The following is a 22,398-nucleotide window of genomic DNA, read 5'->3' as shown; positions in this document are numbered from 1 at the left end:
TTGTTGTTGGAGATCTGACCCATCACAGTGGGGTCCTCAGTAAATTTGTAAATGGAGTTAGAGTTGAATTTGGCAAAACAGTCATAAGTGTATGAGGAGTATACAAAGGGGCTGAGTGCGCAGGCTTGTGGTGCACCGGTGTTAAGGATTATCATGGAGGAGGTATTGTCGCTGTCTATTCTTACTAATTGCAGTCCACATGTGAGGAAGTTCAGGATCCAGTTGCTGAGAGGGGAGCAGAGTCCTTGGTCTCAGAGTATGGAGATGAGTTTAATTGGAATTATGGTGCTGAAATCAATAAATAGGAGTCTGATGTAGGTGACCTCGTTATCCAGATAGGCAAAAGTGAGGACTGCAGATGCTGGAAACCAGAGTTTAGATTAGAGTGGTGCTGGAAAAGACAGCAGGTCAGGCAGCATCCGAGGAGCAGGAAAATCGACGTTTCGGGCAAAAGCCCTTCATCAGGAATGGAGGCAGGGAGCCTCCAGGGTGAAGAGATAAATGGGGGAGGGTTGGGGCTAGGGAGAAGGTAGCAAAGAGTACAATAGGTGAATGGGGATGGGGATGAAGGTGATAGATCAGAGGGGAAGGTGGAGCGGACAGGTGGGAAGAGATTGGCACTGTCCTCATGACCTATCCTACCTGCCAATCTCTCTTCCCACCTATCTGCTGCACCCTCCCCTCTGATCTATGAAGGGCTTTTGACTAAAACATCGATTTTCCTGCTCCTTGTTATCCAGATGTTTCAGGAATGAGTGTAGGGCGAGAGGGGAAAAGTTTAATGGAGATGTGCGAGGAAAGCTTTTTACAGAGGGTGGTAGATGCTTGGAACATGTTGCCAGGGAAGGTGATAGAAGCAAATATGTTAGCAAAGTTGAAAAGGCATGTTGACAGGCAGATAAATAGGCAAAGAATAGATGGTTGTGGACCGCATACAGGAATTTAATTTAGAATGGCACCATGGTCGGCACAGAGATGGTAGACTGAAGGGACTGTTCCTAATCTGTACAGTCTTATGTTCTATCTTTTAAGAGCAATGAATGTAAATTGCTGCATGTGTTTGTTTGATGAAATTACTAATTACCCTGTGAATCAGCCTTGTGGAAGACAGGTAAAATTAGTTTTGCCTGCACTATACTGTGATACCTTTTCCCTCACTGCAGTACTATCAAAAGTAGACTTTGCAGTGACTCATATTTTTACAGAACTGTTCTTTATAAGTAGCATGTACTGATATTGGATCTGGATTCTGTACATATATTAGAAGAAATATTAAATTCTCAAAATACTTCTTGGATTATTTTGCAAAAATAGATTTGTTCTTAGATGAGGGGACTACCATCAGTACCACTTTAAAATTTTTCATCAAAATAAGGGACCAATTCTTGAAAAATCACGAAACTTGGCAGACAAACGATTTGCTTTTTTTTCCAACTATAGCTAATACAGGTTGATTGTTGGTTAATAAATCCAATTATCAGTTTATTTAATTTCTAACAGGTTAGATCTCTTTATGGATATATTGATGCATTTGAAAATACCTTAAGTTCATGGTAACAGTGATTGGAATGACATTTGACAGAATTTTCCACAAATAGCAATTTCCAGTAGTTCCTGGGGAGGTTTCAGGTCACAGCAGGTAGGACCATTTATCTTTGTTATGAATAAGCAGATAAAATACTGAATATTCTGGAACAGAAAGCAGTCTTATTTTTCTGCTTTTGACAGAAAAATGTTAGCCTGATCTTAATGGGAATAAGAAATGTAGCAAGTGATTTGCTCTCATCACTCATCCAGTCATCTTTGGCTGGTGTTTGGGCATTCATACAGATGACACCAATCCCTCACCAACCAACAGGAAAATTATGTGTAGTGTTTGAATCAGGAAACATCAGCATTACAAATTTGGTGCAATAGAAATACTACAAGGGGCCCATGTTCTACAACGGCTCATTAAAAATCTGACTCATACTCTGCTGAGTTGGATAACAGAAAATATTTAAATAAAACAAAGAACTACAGATGCTAGAATCCGAAATAGAAGAGAAAGTCATTGAACCATGGAGATGTACAGCACAGAAACAGACTCTTCAACCCAATTCCCTGCCGACCAGATATTTTGTATTAATCTAGTCCCATTTACCAGCATTTGGCCCGTATCCCTCTAAACCCTTCCAGTTCATATGCCCATCCAGATGCCTTTTAAATGTTGTAATTGTACCAGCCTCCACCACTTCCTTTGGCAGCTCATTCCATACACATATCTACTGCATGAAAAAGTTGTCCCTTTGCTCTATTTTTAAAATCTTTCCCCTCTCTCCTTAAACTTATGCCCTCTAGTTTTGGACTCCCCTATCCTAGGGAAAAGACCATGACTATTCACCCTATTGTGCTGGAGAAACTCAGCAGGTTTGGCAACATTTATAGGCAGAGAAAAATGGAATTAATGTTTCTATTGCAGTGATTCTTTTGTCAGTTCTGATGAAATGACAATGCAACTAGACTGGTATATAAAAATGAACCGTATTTCAATAGCTTGCTTTTGAGCAACGAAGGGAGAGAACACAGCATGACTTGTACACAGCTAGGATGTGGAAAGTTCTCTCCTTCTCTCTATCCAATCTCAGTAAGCCATAGCTGAACATTGAAATAAACTTGGAAAACCTCAGTTGACTGAAAATCAAGGGTTACTTCTAGCTATACCACTCCTGAGGCAACAGGACAACAGCTAAGCAATTGGAATACAGGTTTCATTCATGTATCCCAAAGACTCTTTTAAAAAAAACAAACTGTAAACTGCAACTGTCTTAATTTTCCTGCCTGTATTAGATATCCCATTTATTCCCAGCTTTCATGTAAGTTCACTGCATGTGTTTTTGTGTTGGTTGTTATGTTTTATCTCATCTTATTTTTTATTTCTGTAATAAAATTCCACTCTTTCACTCAAGAGTGAGCCCGAAACGTTGATTCTCCTGCTCCTTGGATGCTGCCTGACCTGCTGCGCTTTTCCAGCAACACATTTTCAGCTCCTTCAAGTTACACCCTACTTCCAGCATGCATATCCTTATCAGGCTAGAATGTAATTTACATAGGAATTCATATAAATTACAATTTGGGAACAAATGAGCAAAGTGTGGGAAAGCAAAAGATCAAGTGGGAAAATTCAAGCAGCAATTTGTAGATTTCCTGCCTAGCCCTCATAGCAGTCTTCATTGATCCCAAAGGGGAAATTAATCCAATTGGTATCAATATCTTCATTGATACCATTGGGGAAAGACTATCTAAGTTCTTTCCACTGGAGTTAAATAGTGTTCGTTCAGTTACCAGACCCTTTCAGGGCCTCAAATGCATGCAAATACTGTCTTGTATAAGTAACAAATGCCATGGGTTTGTTTGTTCTACAAATGTAAAGACTGTATAGAAATGAACTGAGAAGTGACCTTATGGAGGTTTCTAAAATCATGGAGGGTTCTAAAATCATGAGGGACATGGATAGGGTAAATAGATAAGGTATTTTCTCTGGGGTGGGGGTGTTTCGAACTAGAGGCATAGGTTTAACGTGAGAAGGGAAAGATTTAAAAAGGACCTAAGGGGCAACATTTTCACGCAAGAGGTGGTGAGTGTATGGAATAAACTGGCAGAGGAAGTGGTGAAGACTGGTATAATTACAACATTTAAAAGGAACCTGGATGGATAAATTAATAGGAAGAGTTTAAAGGGATATGGGCCAAGTGCTGGCAAATGGGATTAGACTAATATAGAATATCTGGTCAGTATGGACAGGTTGGACTGAAGGGTCTGTTTCTGTGCTGTACATCTCTATGACGCTAGTGACGATGTATGTACATAAAGATTTTTAGGTGGTATCCCACAACACTCCCTACAACTTTAAGTCTGTGGAACACAACCTCACAGGAATACAAAGTTAAAAATCACACAACACCAGGTTATAGTCCAACAGGTTTAATTGGAAGCACACAAGCATTCGGAGCGACGCTCCTTCATCAGGTGATTGTCCTGACAATCACCTGATGAAGGAGCGTCGCACCGAATGCTAGTGTGCTTCCAATTAAACCTGTTGGACTATAACCTGGTGTTGTGTGATTTTTAACTTTGTACACTCCAGTCCAACACCGGCATCTCCGAATCATCACAGGATTACATTTTCCCTCAGTGAAACATAGTTGTGATGTATCACGCTCCACTTTATTAATATTCACTCTCCATTTGGACCGACTTACTCTCCTTAGCAAGGTCACAAACGCACAAAAGTCAACATAAATTGGGGAACATAGTCTGAAAAATTCCTGCATAATCCATTTAGGTAATCAAAAATGAATTAGGAACCTCATTGACACCTCTTGTACAACCTTCTCCTCAGCCTGAAACACATTCACCTTTCTGTTGAAGATATATAATGAATCAACATTCAGTATATGATCTGTTCCATGGATTTACTAAAAAATACCTTCCTGACATTCAACAATGTTCTATCTGTAACTAAGTTACAAGTGTGACCCCAGTCCTCCCTAGCCCATTCAGTTGAGTAACTTGCCCTTGCACAGAGGCTGGTCCTCTCACTACTTAATGGCATGCAGTATGCAAGGTAAGCAGTGTACCACCACTTAGTGTACCACTAAGCAACACTCAAAGGTGCACTTTAGAGGACAGAGTGCCATGTTGCCTCAATCACCAATGGTTTCACCATTTACATTTCACATCACTTTGTAGATCTTAAGCACTGTGTAAATACATGTCACTATAGTCAAAAGTACACAAATAGCTTGAATGAAATGGTTTACAGAATGAAGGTGTTTCTTATCACTGACACTGAAGGCTGCATGCTAAAATTTGTTTTTAATTCATTTGTGGGATGTCAGCATTGCTGACTGGCATTTATTGCCCGTTCCCAGTTGCCCTTGAGAAGGTGATGGTGAGCTGCCTTCCTGAACCACTGCAGTCCACATGTTGTAGTTTGCCCCAGTGTCAGTAGGGAGGGAATTCCATGATTTTGATGCAACAACAGTGAAGGAACGGTGATATCTTTCCAAGTCAGAATAATGAGTGACTTGGAGGGGAACTTGCAGGTTGTGGTGCTCCGTATTTGCTGCCCTTGTCCTACAGCTATCCTAATAAGAGGCAATCTAACCAGCGGTCCTGAACATTCAATGGCATTACCATCACTGAATCCCCTACCATCAACATCCTGGAGGTTATCATTGATCAGAAATTCAACTGGACTTGCCACATAAACACTGGCTACAAGAGCAGGTCAGAGGCTTGCAATACTGCTGCGAGTCACTCACCTCCTGACTCCTCAAAGTCTGTCCATCACCTACAAGGCACAAGTCAGGGTGTGATGGAATACTGCCCAGTTATGTGAATGACTGAAGCTCCAACAACACTCAAGAAGCTGGATATCATCCAAGACAAAGCAGCCCCGCTTGTTGGCACGACATTGGCAAACATCCACTCCCTCCACTACAGATGCTCAGTAGCAACAGTGTGTACTGCAGGAATTCATCAAAATCCTCAGACAGCACCTTTCAAACCCACAAGTACTTCTTTTTAGAAGAACAAGAGCAGCAGATACATGGGAACACCACAACCTGCAAGTTCCCCGCCAAGCCACTCACCATCCTGACTTGGGAATATATTACTATTCCTTCACTGTCGCTGCATCAAAATCATGGTCTTCTCTCCCCAGTGGCATTCAGGGTCAACCTGCAGCATATGGACTGCAGCCATTTAAGAAGGCAGCTCACCAACAACTTCTCAAAGGCAACGAGGGATGAGCAATAAAATGCTGGCAAGCTAGTGATGCCCACAGCCCACGAGAGAATTTTAAAAAAAAACCTTAAAAAAATACGCAAAGCCCATAAATCATTTTTCAGGAACCTTGCTAATGAAAATTGATTTTTACTGAATATAACTGAACTTTCAAATGTGGTACTGCCTCAATGAACCCACAAATGTGCAAAGGACATTCCTTCTCCAGTCCTTTTATCTAGCAAAATGATGAATGTTGGCTTTGGGGCGGGACTTCTGGTATCAGGACTCCAGTGCTATTCTACCTATGATGTAGATCAATTCTGTGTCTGTGAAAATTCAGGGCCTTGGAAAATATCTGATTTTGTAATAGCACTGCAGTTTTATTTTAGCTTGAGGATTAGAATTTTTCATCAGTGATTATTTTTAAGTTTTCTTGATCACTATGATTTCCTGAATTAAAAAAAAGAACTAAATTACTGATCAAGATTCACTCACCTGCTACACCGACTTGATGTGTAGCATAAGCAGGAAGCCTGCTTTCCCCCTTAGCTAGCCATAGTGCCAATGTGGAATGGTCCTTTTCAGCATGGTGAAATGTAAAACCTTGAGCAGCTGCTGCAGGTATAAATCTGCTCTGGAGAATAGGAACATGCAGCCAGACTGCCACCTTGCCTTCTGCTCTCCAGTGCTTGATAGCATCTACAAAAGAAATAGAATATGTTGAATCCTATTTAATGCGATGAATTGCAAACATTATTCCTTCCACCATCTTGTTTGATGTTAAGTTTTATGACACATTGACAAGCAGAAAATGAAAGCTAAAAAGACAGGTTCAATCAAATTAACTCTGAAACAGAATATACTTTCATAATAGAGAGCAATGAACTTGCTGAAGAAGGGATGGCAATAATCTTTTGTCACTCTTGAATTTTACAGCCCCATTTACTAAATTCAAAAACCCAGCTAGCCTTTTTTTAAAACTGTGTTCCCTTAATTCAGGGAATTGTGTATTTGAACCTTAAGGGAGTCACCGAATTTTCCCATTGTTTCAGGTCATTCTATTGGTTGTAAATTCAATTCCGTATTTTCCTCCCAATATATATCACCTCACCTTCATACACATTATTCTTCAGTCAACTGGAATACACATTCACAGTTTAGGCTCACATGTGAAGAATAATTACCAGTGATCCTGACTCAAATTTTTTTGAATGCTTATAGAACAAGTTACATCTGAAACAATAACTCTTCACCCATAAAGTGCTTTTGTATATTATGTATTGTATCCTTAATTAAGACATCAAACTGTAGGACATAGAAGAAGACAATTCATCTCATCATACATATGCTAGTTTCTGAGAACTATCCATTGTGCCCATTCCCTCCCCTTTACCCATGCCATTTCAACTTTTCTTTTTCAAATGTTTATCCATCTTCCTTTTGAAAATGAACTTACATTCTGGCTCCACTACTGTTTTCGGATCAATAGCCTAACAATCTTCTGTGTAGAAAGAACTCTCTTAACCTCTCCTTTTGTATTTTGATGATCTTAGGCCAGGACAGACTCAGCAGAGGTGGTGACCCAGAGGTGGTTTATACTTGGGAGGCAGTTAACTTAGAAGCCCTCAACATTGACTCCAGAGCCAATAAAGTCTCATGGCATCAGTCAAACAGTATTCTACCATGTTGAAATCACTTAGAGGAAGCACAGAGGCACATAATGTACTCTGGGTGGGGGCTTCAATGTGCTTCATGAAGAGTGACTTGGTAGCACCATTACTGACTGAGCTATTCAGGTCTCAAAAAAATATCGCTGCTAGTCTGGGTCTACGTCAGGTGGTGAAGAAATTGGCAAGAAAGGAAAAATATTCTTGACCTCATTCTCTTGAGATTACCTGCAGCAGATGTTTTGTCCATGACAGCATCAGTGGGGTTGACCACATAGTTTTGTGGAGGAAACGTGCCATTTTCACATTAAGGATAGCCTCCATCATGTCATGTGGCACTTTCATTGTGCTAAATGGGACAGACTTTGAACAAATTTAGCAAGTAAAGACTGGGCATCCATGAGGGGTTGTGGACCATTAACAGCAGCCAAGTTGTACTCCAACACAATCTTCAACCTCATAGCCTAGCATATTCCCTACTCAACCATTACCATCAAGCTAGATGATCAAATATAGTTCAATGAATAGTGCAGGAGGACATCCAGGAGCAGGCATACTTATGCTAGGCAGTGTAAGCAGCAAATGATAGACAGGTGATTCCATAACCTACAAATCAGATCCAATCTCAGCGGAGTTGTGAATTGTGGTGGACAGTTAAACAACTCACTGGAAGAGGTCCCACAAATATCTCCAACCCCACGATGAAGAAGTCCAACACATCAGTGGAAATGATAATGCTAGAGCATTTGTAACAATCTTCAGCCAGGAGCGTGAGTCTACAATCCATCTCAACCTCTTCTAGATGACCCCAGCACCGCAGATGCCAATCTTCAGTCAATTCTATTAACTCATGCGATATCAAGAAATGGCTGAAGGTACTGAATACTACAAGGCTGTGGGACCAACAATATTCTGGCAATAATACTGAAGATGTGTGCATCAGAACTTCCTGCGTCCCTAGCTGACCCGTTGTAGTACAGCTCTAAATATTGGTATCTTCAGCCATTTCTTGATATCGCATGAGTTAATAGAATTGACTGAAGATTGGCATCTAACCTCTATCAGTTAAATCCGCGATAATGCATCTGTGATTACATTCTTCTGACCTGCATATCAAGTTTATTCTGCTTATGATTTTTAAATTAAAAGACTAACATAAGACTCCAATGAAAGAGTCTTATATTCCTGTCTTTAAATTGTCCTAAGAATGTAAGCGGATTGTGATCAGTGTACACAACTGTCTCCGATACATTGTTCGTGACATACACATCAAAATGCCATAAGGTCAGTACCAAACTCAAAAGTTCTTTTTCGATTGTGGAGTGCCTCCTCTGGTGAATGTTGATCTTCTTCAAAAAAAAACTGGCAGTTCAATCCCATTCTCATCTTCCTGTAAGAATACAGCTCCAACTCCTTTCTCACTAGCATCAATGACAACTTGAAAAGGTTTTGAAAAGTGTGGTGTAGCTAAAACTGGTTTGGTGGTTAATATTGATTTCAAATGGTCGAATGCCTCCTGACATTGATCTGTCCACTTCTTTAGCAAATTGGTTAACAGTACCACTACACTGCTGAAGTTTGGAACATACTTCCAATAGAATCCGCTGAGTCCTAAGAATCAAAGCATCTCCTTCTTCGAGGTTGGTTTTGTAAATTCCTTGATGGCCTTTGTCTTCGTGTTCCGTGGGGTCAGCCTTCCATAACTGATGTTATGTCCCAAAAATGTCACCTCTGCTTTCGCGAATTCTGTTTTATTTAAGTTTATCACCAGTTTTGTTTCTCGTAGCCGTTTGAAGAGCTCTGCCAACTGTACCATGTGATCTTTCCAGGACTTACTGAAGAACACTACATCATCCAAATAAACTGCACAGTTTTGTTAACACAACCACAACTCTGTTCATGAGTCTTTGGAAAGTGGCAGGTGCGTTCTTCATTCCAAAAGGCATCACTTTAAACTGATATAGCCCATTTGGGGTTACAAATGCAGAAATTTCTTTCACCAACTCTGATAAAGGTACCTGCCAGTAACCACGCATTAAATCCAACATGGTGATGTAACTGGCTTGCCCGACTTTCTTGGTACAGTCCTCCAATTTAGGAATTGGATAGGAGTCCGATTTTGTCATAGCTTTGACCTTTAAATAATCCACACAGAATCGTTGAGTCCCGCTCCGGTTTGGAAACTATGATGATCGGCGAACTCCACTACTCTGGCTTGGTTCGATGATGTCCCCGTTGAGTATAGCCTCCACCTGCATCTGGCCCTGTCTGGCTTTGAAAGGATTAAGCCGCTAGGGGTGTTGTTTTATCGGAGCAGTATTCCCTATGTCGACTTCATGTATAATAGCATTAGTCTTCCATATCTGACTCTTACATATATCCGTATACTGCAGTAACAAATCTTTCAACTGCAGTCTATGCTCCTGAGACAGATGGCTTACTAACCTATCCCACTCCTCAAGGACTTCTCCATTTTTTTTCTATTTTGAGGCACCTCAAAATCCACATCATCTGGCTGATTCCTCACTTGGTGGGGCATTAACTAACACCTGTTTCTCCATTTGTTTCTCCCTAGTATAATACGGTTTCAGTATGTTCACATGACATAACCGATACCTTTTTTTTCCTAACTGGCATCTTTACTAGATAGCTCACCTGACTCAACTTTTTCTTAATTTGATAGGGACCACGAAACCTGGCTTTGAAAGGATCTCCTATCATTGGTAATAGTACTAACATGTCCGACTCTCAGATCTTTTATCTGCCACCTGCTTCATTTTATACTGTGCCCTCTTTAGGTGCTGTTTAGCTAACTCACCTACTCGATTTAGTCTCTCCCTCACCTCCAATACATAATCTAAGTGTGAGATCTCCAACTTTGGTCCCATCAATTTTTCTTTAATTATTTCAAAGGGCCTCATACTTCATGACCGAATATTAACCCAAAGGGAGTGAATTGAGTAGATTTATTTGGGGCATCTCTAATGGCAAACAATACGAATGGGATATCTTTATCCCAATCATTCAGGTAGTCCTGACAGTATGCTCTCAACATGGTCTTCAAGATCTGATGCCATCTTTCTAAAGCTCCCTGGGATTCAGGAATGATACACACTGAATTTAAAGGGCTGTATACGTAAGCTATTCATAACCTCCTTAAATAGTCTCGCAGTAAAATTTTACCTTTGGTCCGACTGAATCTCTCTGGGTAGCCCATACCATGGAAGAAAGCTGCTAACTCCTCTACTACCCTTTTTGCCTCGATACTGCGGAATGGAATTGCCTCCGAAAATCTGGTAGACACATCCATTATGGTTAACAAGTACTGGTTCCCACTTTTAGTTCTCGGGGGGGGGGGACCTACACAGTCAATTATAACCCATGTGAAAGGTTCTTCAATTGTGGGAATTGGCAACAATGGTGCTGGTTTTATTACCGCCTGTGGCTTACTTACCATTTGGCATGTATGACACGTATGGCAAAAGTTCACCACATCCTTGTGCATTCCAGGCCAACAAAAATGTTTTTGTATCTTAGCCTGAGTCTTTCGTACTCCTAGGTGACCTCCTAAAGGTAGTTCATGTACTATCCGTAACACCACAGGCAACACAATCTGGTGCAGTTCGGTCCATTTCTCCTCTGCACTAATCTGCCATGGTCTCCATTTCCACCTTAGGATTCGATCTTTCAGATAATAACTCTCCGGAATATTCTGTGCCTCCTTTTCAGAGTATGCATCCACATAAATATCTTTTATTATCTTGTCTTGCTGTTGCAAATCCCTTAGCCTTTCAGGAGTAAACACTTCTTCTGACCCTCTGCCCATTCAGGTTTTTCCTGCACCATTACATCAAACAGGGTATCCGCTAACTGAACCTCAACTCCTTCATCTTTCTCTTTACTTTTTGCTTCGTGTTGTGACTTATGATTGTGTGATCTGGTTACCAGGAGGAGAAAGTGAAGGGCTTATGCCCGAAACGTCGATTCTCCTGTTCCCTGGATGCTGCCTGACCTGCTGCACTTTTCCAGCAACACATTTCCAGCTCTGATCTGGTTACCACACAGTCTGGGAAAATATCAGGGTATTTCTGTTTTAACTCCTCAGTTTCTTGATCTTCCTTGGGCTTCTCCACAACAAAAGGTGTCACTACCACCTTAGATCCTGACAAATCATTCACAAGAACAAAATGAATTGCTGGAACTGACTCTCTGTGAATCACTCCCACTGCAACTTGCCCAGTCTTAAGTTGGCACTCCAACATGATCTTACAAAGAGAAATGCTAAATTTCTGTCCATCTATCGCTCAAATTACCACACTCTCAGATAACAGATCAGAAAAAGTGCATACTCGCTCATCTCTTACGATCAGCAACTGGTTAGACCCTGTATCTCTCAAAATTATAACTTCTTGTCCTTCTCCTTCTAATCTTTCTGAGTAAACTTTATCCACAGAGGCAAATTCTTTGCAGAGATCAGGTACTAACCCCATACCCAGCTCCTGCTGAGAGTGTGCACTCTCCTGCAGCTCCTTGGCTCTTCTTGGAGTGTCCTCTTACTACCTTCATTAATGCCACTAGCTTAGCTTCTTTTACCGTAACTTTTTCCATAACACCTTTAACGACCAGCACTGTGACTTTACATGTCCCACTTTACCACAGTGGAATAACCTGAGGCCTTTTACCTCCTTTCCACCCTCTTGGGCTTCTTTTTTATCCTGTGGTAAATTCTTACCAGTGCCCTCTACTCTTGGTTTAGTAGCATAGGATCTTCCCTTCTCCCAATTTTTATCTCTCACAGGACAAAATTCTGGCCGGAAGCTTGTCTTATGCACCAACATGTGTTCACCTGCTAATTCTGTTGCCCTTCTCACTTCCTGAATTTTCTGTTCCTCCACGTGAATTCTTACCATCTCTGGAAGTGAGTTTTTAAACTCCTCCAGCAGAATAATCTTTCTTAGAGCGTCAAAGGTCTTACCTATTTTCAAAGCACGCACCCATCAATCAAAATGACTATGTTGCATTCTTTCGAACTCAACACAAGTCTGACCTGGTTCCTTCTTTGTTTTTAGATAGAACATAGAAAAGTACAGCACAGAACAGGCTCTTTGACCCATGATGTTGTGCCGAGGTTTAATCCTAATGTAAAATATAGTAACTCAACCTATGCACCCCTCAATTCACTGCTATGCATGTGCACATCCAGCAGTCGCTTAAATGTCCCCAATGACTCTGCTTCCACCACCACAGCTGGCAACGCATTCCATGCATTCACAATCTCTGCGTAAAGAGCCTACCTCTGACGTCTCCTTTATACCTTCCTCCTAATATCTTCAAACTATGACTCCTCGTACCAGTCAATCCTGCCCTGGGGAAAAGTCTCTGCCTATTGACTCTTAACTATTCCTCTCATTATTTTGTACACCTCGATCAGGTCGCCTCTCTTCCTCCTCTCCAGAGAGAAAAGTCCGAGCTTATTCAACCTGTCTTCATAAGGCAAGCCCTCCAGTCCAGGCAGCATCCTGGTAAACCTTCTTTGCAACCTCTCCAAAGCTTCTGTATCTTTCCTATAGTAGGGTGACCAGAACTGGACCCAATATTTCAAGTGTGGTCTCACCAGGGACTTGTAGAGCTGCAGCAAAACCTCGCGGCTCTTAAATTGGATCCCCCTGTTAATGAAAGCCAAAACACCATATGCTTTCTTAACAACCCTATCCACTTGGGTGGCAACTTTGAGGGATCTATGTACTTGAACACCCAGATCTCTCTGTTCTTCCACACTGCGAAGAATCCTGTCTTTAATCCTATATTCAGCATTCGAGTTCGACCTTCTAAAATGCATCACTTCGCATTTATCCAGGTTGAACTCCATCTGCCATTACTTGGCCCAGCTCTGCATCCTGTCTATGTCACGCTGCAGCCTGCAATAACCCTCGATACTATCGACGACACCTACAACTTTGTGTCATCTGCAAATTTACTAACCCACCCCCAACCTCCTCAATCAAGTCATTTATAAAAACTACAAAGAGCAGAGGCCCAAGAACAGAGCCCAGCAGGATCCCACTCAACACTGACCTCCAGGCAGAATACTTTACATCTACAACCACTCTCTGCCTTCTGTCAGCCAGCCAATTCTGAATCTAGATAGCCAAATCTTCCTGTATCCCATACTTCCTGACTTTACGAATGATCCTACCATGGGGAACCTTATAAAATACCTTGCTGAAGTTCATATACACCACATCCACTGCTCGACCGTCGTCAACCTGTCTTGACTCCTCCTCAAAGAACTCAACAAGATTCGTAAGACATGACCTGTCCCTCACAAAGCCATGCTGACTGCCTTTAATCACATTATGCTTTGCCAAATAGTCATAAATCCTATCCCTCAGGATTCTTTCCAAAACTTTGCTGACTACAGACATAAGACTGACTGGTCTGTAATTGCCAGGGATTTCCCTATTACCCTTCTTGAAAAAGAGGGACAACATTCGCCTTCTTCCAATTCTCCGGTACGACTCCTGTGGAGAGCAAGGAGGCAAATATCCTCGCCAGTGGCTTAGCAACCTCCTTTCTCGCTTCCCGGAGCAGCCTAGGGTAAATCTGATCTGGCCCTGGGGACTTATCAATCTTGATGTTTTCCAAAATTTCCAGCGCATCAACTTCATCAATCTTGATCTGGTCAAGACTGTATCCCAGCTCCTCTAAGTTTTCATTTACAACAAGTTCCTTTTCCTTGGTGAAAACCGAAGCAAAAAAACTCTATCTGCTCAGACTCCACGCACAAGTTCCCTCCGCTATCCCTGATCGGCCCTACCTTCTCCCTGATCATTCTCTTATTCCTCACGTATGAGTAAAATGCCTTTGGGTTCTCCCTAATCCTTCTTGCCAAGCCTTTTTCGTGCCCCCTCCTGGCTCTCCTCAGTCAATTTCAGAGCTCCTTTCTAGCAAGCCTGTAATCCTCTAAAGCTTTGCTAGATCCTTGCTTCCTCCACCCTACGTAAGCTGCCTTCTTCCTTTTGACGAGAGGTTCCTCTAATCTCGTCATCCAAGGTTCCTTAATCTTATCCCTTCTTACCTGTCTCAGAGGAACAAATTTATGCATCACTCGCAACAACTCTACATGTCTGCTGTGCCCTTTCTGTGGAACAATTGTTCCCAGTCTGTACTTCCCAACTCCTGTTTGATAGCGGCATAATTTCCTTTCCCCCAATTAAATATCTTCCCCCAATAAGTGCTCCTTTCACTCTCCAAGGCTATGCTAAATGTGAGGCAGTTGTGATCACTGTCACCAAAGTGCTCTCCCACCGCGAGATCTGACACCTGTCCTGGCTCGTTGCTGAGCACCAAATTCAAAATGGCCTCTCCCCTCGTCGGTCTGTCTACATACTGAGCAAGGAAACCCTCCTGAATACACCTGACAAAAACGGCTCCATCCAAACCATCTACACTTCGGAGGTTCCAGTTGATACTGGGTAAGTTGAAATCACACATAACAACAACCCTGCTACTTCTGCATTTTTCCAGAATCTGCTTGCCTATGAGATCTTCAATCTCTCTACTGCTATTAGGTGGTCTGTAGAAAACCCCCAATGCGGTGGCTGTTCCCTTGCTGTTCCTAACGTCCACCCATACTGACTCAGTGGACAAACCTTCCTCAACGACTTTCGTTTCTGTAGCTGTGATACACTCTCAGATTAGCAATGCTACACCCCCTTTTTTACCACCCTCCCTGTTCTTTTTACACGTTCTAAACCCTGGAACATCAAGCAACCATTCCTGCCCCTGTGAGACCCACGTCTCCGTTATGGCCACAACATCATAGCCTCAAGTACTGATCCATGCTCTAAGTTCGTCACTCTAATTTCGGACAATCCTTGTATTAAAGCAGGCACACTTTCACCGATCCCTTTGTTTAATCATGTGAGAAACCTTCCTGATAGATTCAATACGTCCTGTCGCTGCCCCATCTGCAACTGACACCCTCTCCGACATGTGTCTCTGATTCCCCACCCCCCCCCACCAAACACAAACAAATCTCCCACCCAGGACATTTGTGCCCCTCCAGTCAGATGCAACCCATCCTTCATGTACAGGTTCCACCTTCCCCAGAAGGTATCTAGGTACAGTAGCGCCTCGACATACGAACGACCCCGTTCACGAACAAATCAGTTTACAAACAGGATTGTATGTTTGCTTCAACGTACGTACGAAATTCAAGGTACAAATGAAGGTACGAACGCAAAAAGCCTGTGTGCGACCACATGGTTTCATTGTTCTGCTTTGCTACGCGCTCGTTGAACGCAAAAGCTCTCGGGCCCTGCATGATCTCATTCAGTTCGTCTTTGGCGTATGCGCTGTGAACATCGTTCGGTGCTACATCCAAGTATTCTTACGCTCTCCGAACAATGAGAAAAATTGATTCAGTTCGCGAACTTTTTGGTTCGCGAACCGGGTCCCGGAACGGATTCAGTTCATAAATCAAGGCGCTACTGTATCTGAAACCCTCCCTCCTGCACCAGCTTCCCAGCCATGTGTTAAGCTGCATTCGCTGACTGTTCCTCATCTCACTATCTCATGGCACCGGTAACAAACCTGAGATCACGAGTCTACTCGTCCTGCTCTTCAGCTTCCAACCTAACTCTCTGTAGTCACTTTTCAGATCCTCAATCCCTTTCCTGGCTATATCATTGGTGCCAATATGTGCTACGATTTCTGGCTGCTCACCCTCCCCCTTCAGAATCTTGTTAACCCGATCGTCAACATCCCGGACCCTGACTCCGGGAAGGCAACATATCTTCCGGGAATCCCATTCCTGACCACAAATTCTCCTGTCAATCCGTCTTAACTATTGAGTCCCCTACCACTAGTGCTTTTCTATTTTCCCCCCTTCCCTTCTGAGCCACAGTGCCAGGCTCAGTGCCAGAGACCTGACAACAATGACTTTCCCCTGGTAGGCTGTCCCCACCAGCAATATCCAAAATGGTATACTTATTGCTGAGGGGAATGGCCACAGGGGATCCCTGTTCTGGCCGTCGGTTCCCTTTCCTCCCCCTTTCCCCCCTTCCTTTCTAAACCACGGTCTATATGCTTCTGGTACCAATTCATAAGCACTTAAAATAACCTGTTTAACCTCTTCATAATCTCTTGACACCTCATCTGACAGTGCGGCAAATACGTCACTAGTTCTGCCTGCCAGTTTAGCCTGAACTAGCACTACTCATAAATTCTTGGACGACTCTGAATGCCAAGCCAATTTTTTTCAAATGAAATAAAGAAGGCTTCAACATCCTTCCCATCAAAATGTAGTAGAGTTTTGACATATTTATATATATATCACTACCTTCTCTTTCAATCTCCATCCTGTTAACTTGACTTTGCTGACTAAGTCGCAACTTATCACTTTCTCTCTCTCCCTTTCTTCTCTCTGTCTTTGCTCAGCTAAGAACCTTCACTTTTTCTCTCTCTCTCTCTTTTTCCTCTCTCACTCTCTTTTCTCTCTTTCTCACTCCATTTTTTTTAAACTTCTAACTCAATTTTCCTCAATTGTAATTTAAGTTTTTCTACCTCCATTGCACTTGTCTGTTTCTCTGCTACACCGAAGTGTTTGAGTAACTCTCTTACAATTTCAGCTTTATTTTTGTCCTTGGTTAAACCCAAATCTAACTTCTTTGCTAATTCTAAAAGTATGGCCTTTCTCTTTCCTTCTAAACTTTCTTGGCAAATTTGAGAATCATCTTTGAGAATCCCAGAACCTCTTTAGCAACTTTAAGAGCCATTTCTCTCACTTTTAATTTAATCAATCATAAGTCACTGAAATTAAACAAATTGCCTCACCTACATTTTATTTAAAGATCTCAGACACTAGTCTGCTGGGATTTTTTGTACCCCAAAATTTATTCAAATCTGTCTAAACCAGTTCAAATCACGGACCTGAGCCCCCAAACTGTTACAACATGGGGTAAACTCTCTTGCTTAATTTACAACCAGCAACACAGAAAAGATTTTTCCCATGCAGTAATCTATGAAAATTCGACAGGCTAAGAACTAGATAAAGTAAATGTTGTTGTGGTTTTATTTGCCGAGCTGGGAATTTATGTTGCAGATGTTTCGTCCCCTGTCTTGGTGACATCCTCAGTGCTTGGGAGCCTTCTGTGAAGCGCTTCTGTGATGTTTCCTCCGGCCCTTATAGTGGTTTGTCTCTGCCACTTCCGGTTGTCAGTTCCAGCTGTCCGCTGCAGCCAGGTCGATTCGTTTGTTGATAGAATCTATGGATGAGTGCCATGCCTCTAGGAATTCCCTGGCTGTTCTCTGTTTGGCTTGTCCTATAATAGTAGTGTTGTCCCAGTCGAACTCATGTTGCTTGTCAATAAAGTAAATGTTAACAACTTTATTAATTAAAGTATAACAAAGAATAATTAACTAACAACAATTTACAATTCCTTCCTCTAACCTATCTTTTACCTTCCCTTTTATAATACTAGTTCGATAAAACTCCCAATTACGATTTACAAAACAAAACTTATCTTAAAACCAGGCAGCTTTTAGTTTTCTCTGAATTCCACATCTTCATAACAATCACCACTTATAACTTTATAATGGAAGAAAAGTAATTCATGAAACAGGGTTTAGAGTACTACCCTGAGGAACTCATACAGCAATTTTCTGGAACTGAAATGACTAACCTCCAAACAACAATCACCATCTTTAATGCTTGGTATGTGTCCAACTAGTGGAGAGCTCTCCCTGATTCCCATCATTTCAATTTTTTCAAAGATCTTTGATCTTCATTTGATTAAATGCTGCCATGATGTCAAAGGTGAAGAGTGTGGTGCTGGAAAAATACAACTGGTCAGGCAGCATCTGAGGAGCAGGGGAATCGACTTTTCGAGCAAAAGCCCTCCATCAGGAATGATGTCAAAGGCAGTCATTCTAATTCGGAGCACAAGAAATGCTTCCAAAAAGGATTCATCACACACCTAAAGCAAATGCATATTAAAGTAAACAGGTCTGATTGGTCCCCGTCTCGTATCCTTTCCTGGGGACTAGGATTTGGGGCCTACTACAGTTCTGAAAATGTGTTGCTGGAAAAGCGCAGCAGGTCAGGCAGCATCCAAGGAGCAGGAGAATCAACGTTTTGGGCATGAGCCCTTCTTCAGGAATGAGGAAAGTGTGTCCAGCAGGCTAAGATAAAAGGTAGGGAGGAGGGACTTGGGGGAGGGGCATTGGAAATGTGATAGGTGGAAGGAGGTCAAGGTGAGGGTGATAGGCTGGAGTGGGGGTGGGGGCGGAGAGGTCAGGAAGAAGATTGCAGGTTAGGAAGGCGGTGCTGAGTTCGAGGGATTTGACTGAGACAAGGTGGGGGGGAGGGGAAATGAAGAAACTGGATAAATCTGAGTTATTCCTTGTGGTTGGAGGGTTCCTACGCGGAAGATGAGGCGCTCTTCCTACAACCGTCGTGTTGCTATGGTCTGGCGATGGAGGAGTCCAAGGACCTGCATGTCCTTGGTGGAGTGGGAGGGGGAGTTGAAGTGTTGAGCCACGGGGTGGTTGGGTTGGTTGGTCCGGGTGTCCCAGAGATGTTCTCTGAAACGTTCTGCAAGTTGGCTACTATAGTTCTGTCTAGCTCTGTTTAAGCAGAAGTAAAAAAAAGGTTTTATTAATTAGTTCTGCTATTTATTTTTATAATTATATTAACATCAGTTTCAGTGTTTTAGCATTTTTTTTGCTCAACAACTTGTTCATGTTATCTTGAATATTTTTATTGAAAAAATAATTATGATTATTGTTGCGCGAAACCAGATCTCAGGCGGTTGCTGCTATGTTGCTTGAGGGGAACCACAGGCTTAAAATAAGCCTGACTGCTTTTAGTGAGCTGGAAGAAGGGATTACTTTTGCTGCAAAGGAAACAGCAAGTGTTGGAAAAACTCAGCAAGTCTGACAGCATTTGTACAGATCAGGGATCCTTCATGAGAATAGAGCACATCATGAACTTGAAGTGTTGACTCAGTTTCTGTCTCCACAGATGCTGCCTGGCCTGTGGAGTATTTTCAGCATTTTGTGTTTACATTTTAAATTTCACATATTTCACAGCTATACATTAAATTTCCTTTAAAGTAGACATTAATGTCTGACAAAATCAAAACTCTATCTATCTTTGCCTTAAAAATATTCAATGAGGTAGCCTCAACTGCTTCACTGGGCAGGAAATTCCATGGATTCACAACTTCAACCCTAACCCTAACCCAATCCTCCTCAACTTACTCCTGAAGGAAATTGGAGGGAAAGTTAGAACAAGGGAAGTCAAGAAAGACAACTGTATCAATGAGGCAGAAAACTCAGAAAGGGATCATGCTGTAAGGTTGAGTGAAATAGGAGTTGATGGGAAGGGTGAGGGCAGTAACAAATTAGAAATACTATACATGAATGCACGAAGCATTAGAAATAAGATGGATGAGCTTGAGGCTCTTTTGGAACTTGGCAGATACGATATTGTGGGGATAACTGAGATGTGGATTCAAGTGGACAGGGCCTGAGAAATGAATATTCAAGGCTACACGTGCTATCGTAAGGACAGACTGACGGGCGGGGGGGGGGGGGGGTGGGGTGGCCGTGTTGGTAAGGGATGATATTCAGTCCCTTGTGCGGGGGGACCTAGAATCAGGGGATGTAGAGTCAGTGTGGATAGAGCTAAAAAATACTAAGGGTAAAAAGACCCTCTTGGGAGTTATCTACAGGCCCGCAAACAGTAGTCTGGATGTCGGATGTAAGTTAAATCAGGAGCTGAAATTGGCCTGTCGCAAAGATGTTACTACAGTTGTTATGAGGGATTTTAACATGCAGGTAGACTGGGAGAATCAGGATGGTATTGGACCTCAAGAAAGAGACTTTGTGGAGTGCCTCAGAGATGGATTCTTAGAACAGCTGGTGCTGGAGCCGACCAGGGAGAAGACAATTCTGGATCTGGTATTGTGCAACGAACCAGAATTGGTCAGGGACCTCGAAGTGAAGGAGCCATTGGGAAGTAGTGACCATAATACAATAAGCTTCAATCTGCAATTTGAGAGGGAGAGGGTACAATCAGAAGTGACAATATTTCAGTTGAATAAAGGGAACTATGGAGCTGGCCAAAGTTCAATGGCGCAATACCTAAGCAGGCATGACAGTGGAGGAACAATGGCGAATATTTCTGTGTATAATGCAGAAGTTGCAGGATCAGTTCATTCCAAAAAGGAAGAAAGATCCTAGGAGGAGGCATGGTTGGCCGTAGCTGACGAGGGAAGTTAAGAAACATATAAAGTTAAAAGAGAAAAAGTATAACATAGCAAAGATAAGTGGGAAAACGGAGTACTGGGAAGCTTTTAAAGAACAACAGAGGATTACTCAGAAGGAAATATGCAGAGAAAAAATGAGGTATGAAGGTAAACTGGCCAATAATATAAAGGAGGATAGTAAAAGTTTTTTTAGGTATGTGAAAGGCAAAAAAATGGTTAAGACTAAAATTGGGCCCTTGAAGACAGAAACAGGGGAATATATTCCGGGGAACAAAGAAATGGCAGTAGAATTGAATTGGTACTTCAGATCTGTGTTCACTGGGGAAGACACGAGCAATCTCCCTGAGGTAACAGTGGCTGAAGGACCTGAACTGAAGGGAATTTATATTTGCCAGGAATTGGTGTTGGAGAGACTGTTAGGCCTGAAGGTTGATAAGTCCCCGGCGCCTGATGGTCTACATCCCAGGGTACTGAAGGAGGTGGCTCGAGAAATCGTGGATGCGTTGGTGATTATTTTCCAGAGTTCGATAGATTTGGGATTAGTTCCTGTGGATTGGAGGGTGGCTAATGTTATACCACTTTTTAAGAAAGATGGGAGAGAGAAAGCCGGAAATTATAGACCAGTTAGTCTGACCTCAGTGGTGGGAAAGATGCTGGAGTCTATTACGACACATCTGGATAGTAGTAACAGGATAGGTCAGAGTCAGCATGGATTTATGAAGGGGAAATCATGCTTGACTAATCTTCTGGAATTTTTTGAGGATGTAACTCTAAAGATGGACGAGGGAGATCCAGTAGATGTAGTGCACCTGGACTTTCATAAAGCTTTTGATAAAGTCCCAAATAGGAGGTTAGTGAGCAAAATTAGGGCGCATGGTATTGGGGGCAAAGTACTAACTTGGATTGAAAGTTGGTTGGCTGATAGGAAACAAAGAGTAGTGATAAACGGCTCCATTTTGGAATGGCAGGCAGTGACCAGTGGGGTACGGCAGGGATCAGTGCTGGGACCGCAGCTTTTTACAATATATGTTAATGATATAGAAGATGGTATTAGTAATAACATTAGCAAATTTGCTGATGACACTAAGCTGAGTGGCAGGGTGAAATGTGAGGAGGATGTTAGGAGATTACAGGGTGACCTGGACAAGTTAGGTGATTGGTCAGATGCATGGCAGATGCAGTGTAATGTGGATAAATGTATGGTTATCCACTTTGGTGACAAGAACAGGAAGGCAGATTACTACCAAAATGGAATCAATTTAGGTAAAGGGGCAGTACAGAGAGATCTGGGTGTTCTTGTACACCAGTCAATGAAGGTAAGCATGTAGGTACAGCAGGTAGTGAAGAAGGCTAATAGCATGCTGGCCTTCATAACAAGAGGGATCGTGTATAGAAGCAAAGAGGTGCTTCTGCAGCTGTACAGGGCCCTGGTGAGACCACACCTGGAGTACTGTGTGCAGTTCATGTCTCCAAATTTGAGGAAAGACATTCTGGCTATTGAGGGAGTGCAGCGTAGGTTCACAAAGTCAATTTCTGGAATGGCGGGATTACCTTTCACTGAAAGACTGGAGCGACTGGGCTTGTATACCCTTGAGTTTAGAAGACTGAGAGGGGCTCTGATTGAGACATATAAGATTATTAAAGGATTGGACACTCTGAAGGCAGGAAACATGTTTCCGCTGATG

General features: G+C 42.3%; 1 protein-coding gene across 1 annotated transcript in view; it reads right to left on the bottom strand.

Moving 5' to 3' along the window:
* nudt6 (nudix (nucleoside diphosphate linked moiety X)-type motif 6) overlaps positions 1-22,398 on the bottom strand; it is a 141,848-nt gene that overhangs the window by 113,864 nt on the left and 5,586 nt on the right. Inside the window, exon 2 of the mRNA XM_043674063.2 lies at positions 6,268-6,471. Coding sequence (XP_043529998.1) covers positions 6,268-6,471 — 204 coding nt within the window. The remainder of the gene's footprint in view (positions 1-6,267; positions 6,472-22,398) is intronic.

Source organism: Chiloscyllium plagiosum, unplaced genomic scaffold, assembly GCF_037043375.1.
Source record: "Chiloscyllium plagiosum isolate Xiang-an unplaced genomic scaffold, Cpla_swu_hap1 HiC_scaffold_36, whole genome shotgun sequence".
Classification (NCBI taxonomy): Eukaryota; Metazoa; Chordata; class Chondrichthyes; order Orectolobiformes; family Hemiscylliidae; genus Chiloscyllium; species Chiloscyllium plagiosum.
The sequence above is the reverse complement of the archived record's forward strand: the minus strand, read 5'-3'. Positions and strand labels throughout refer to the sequence as shown.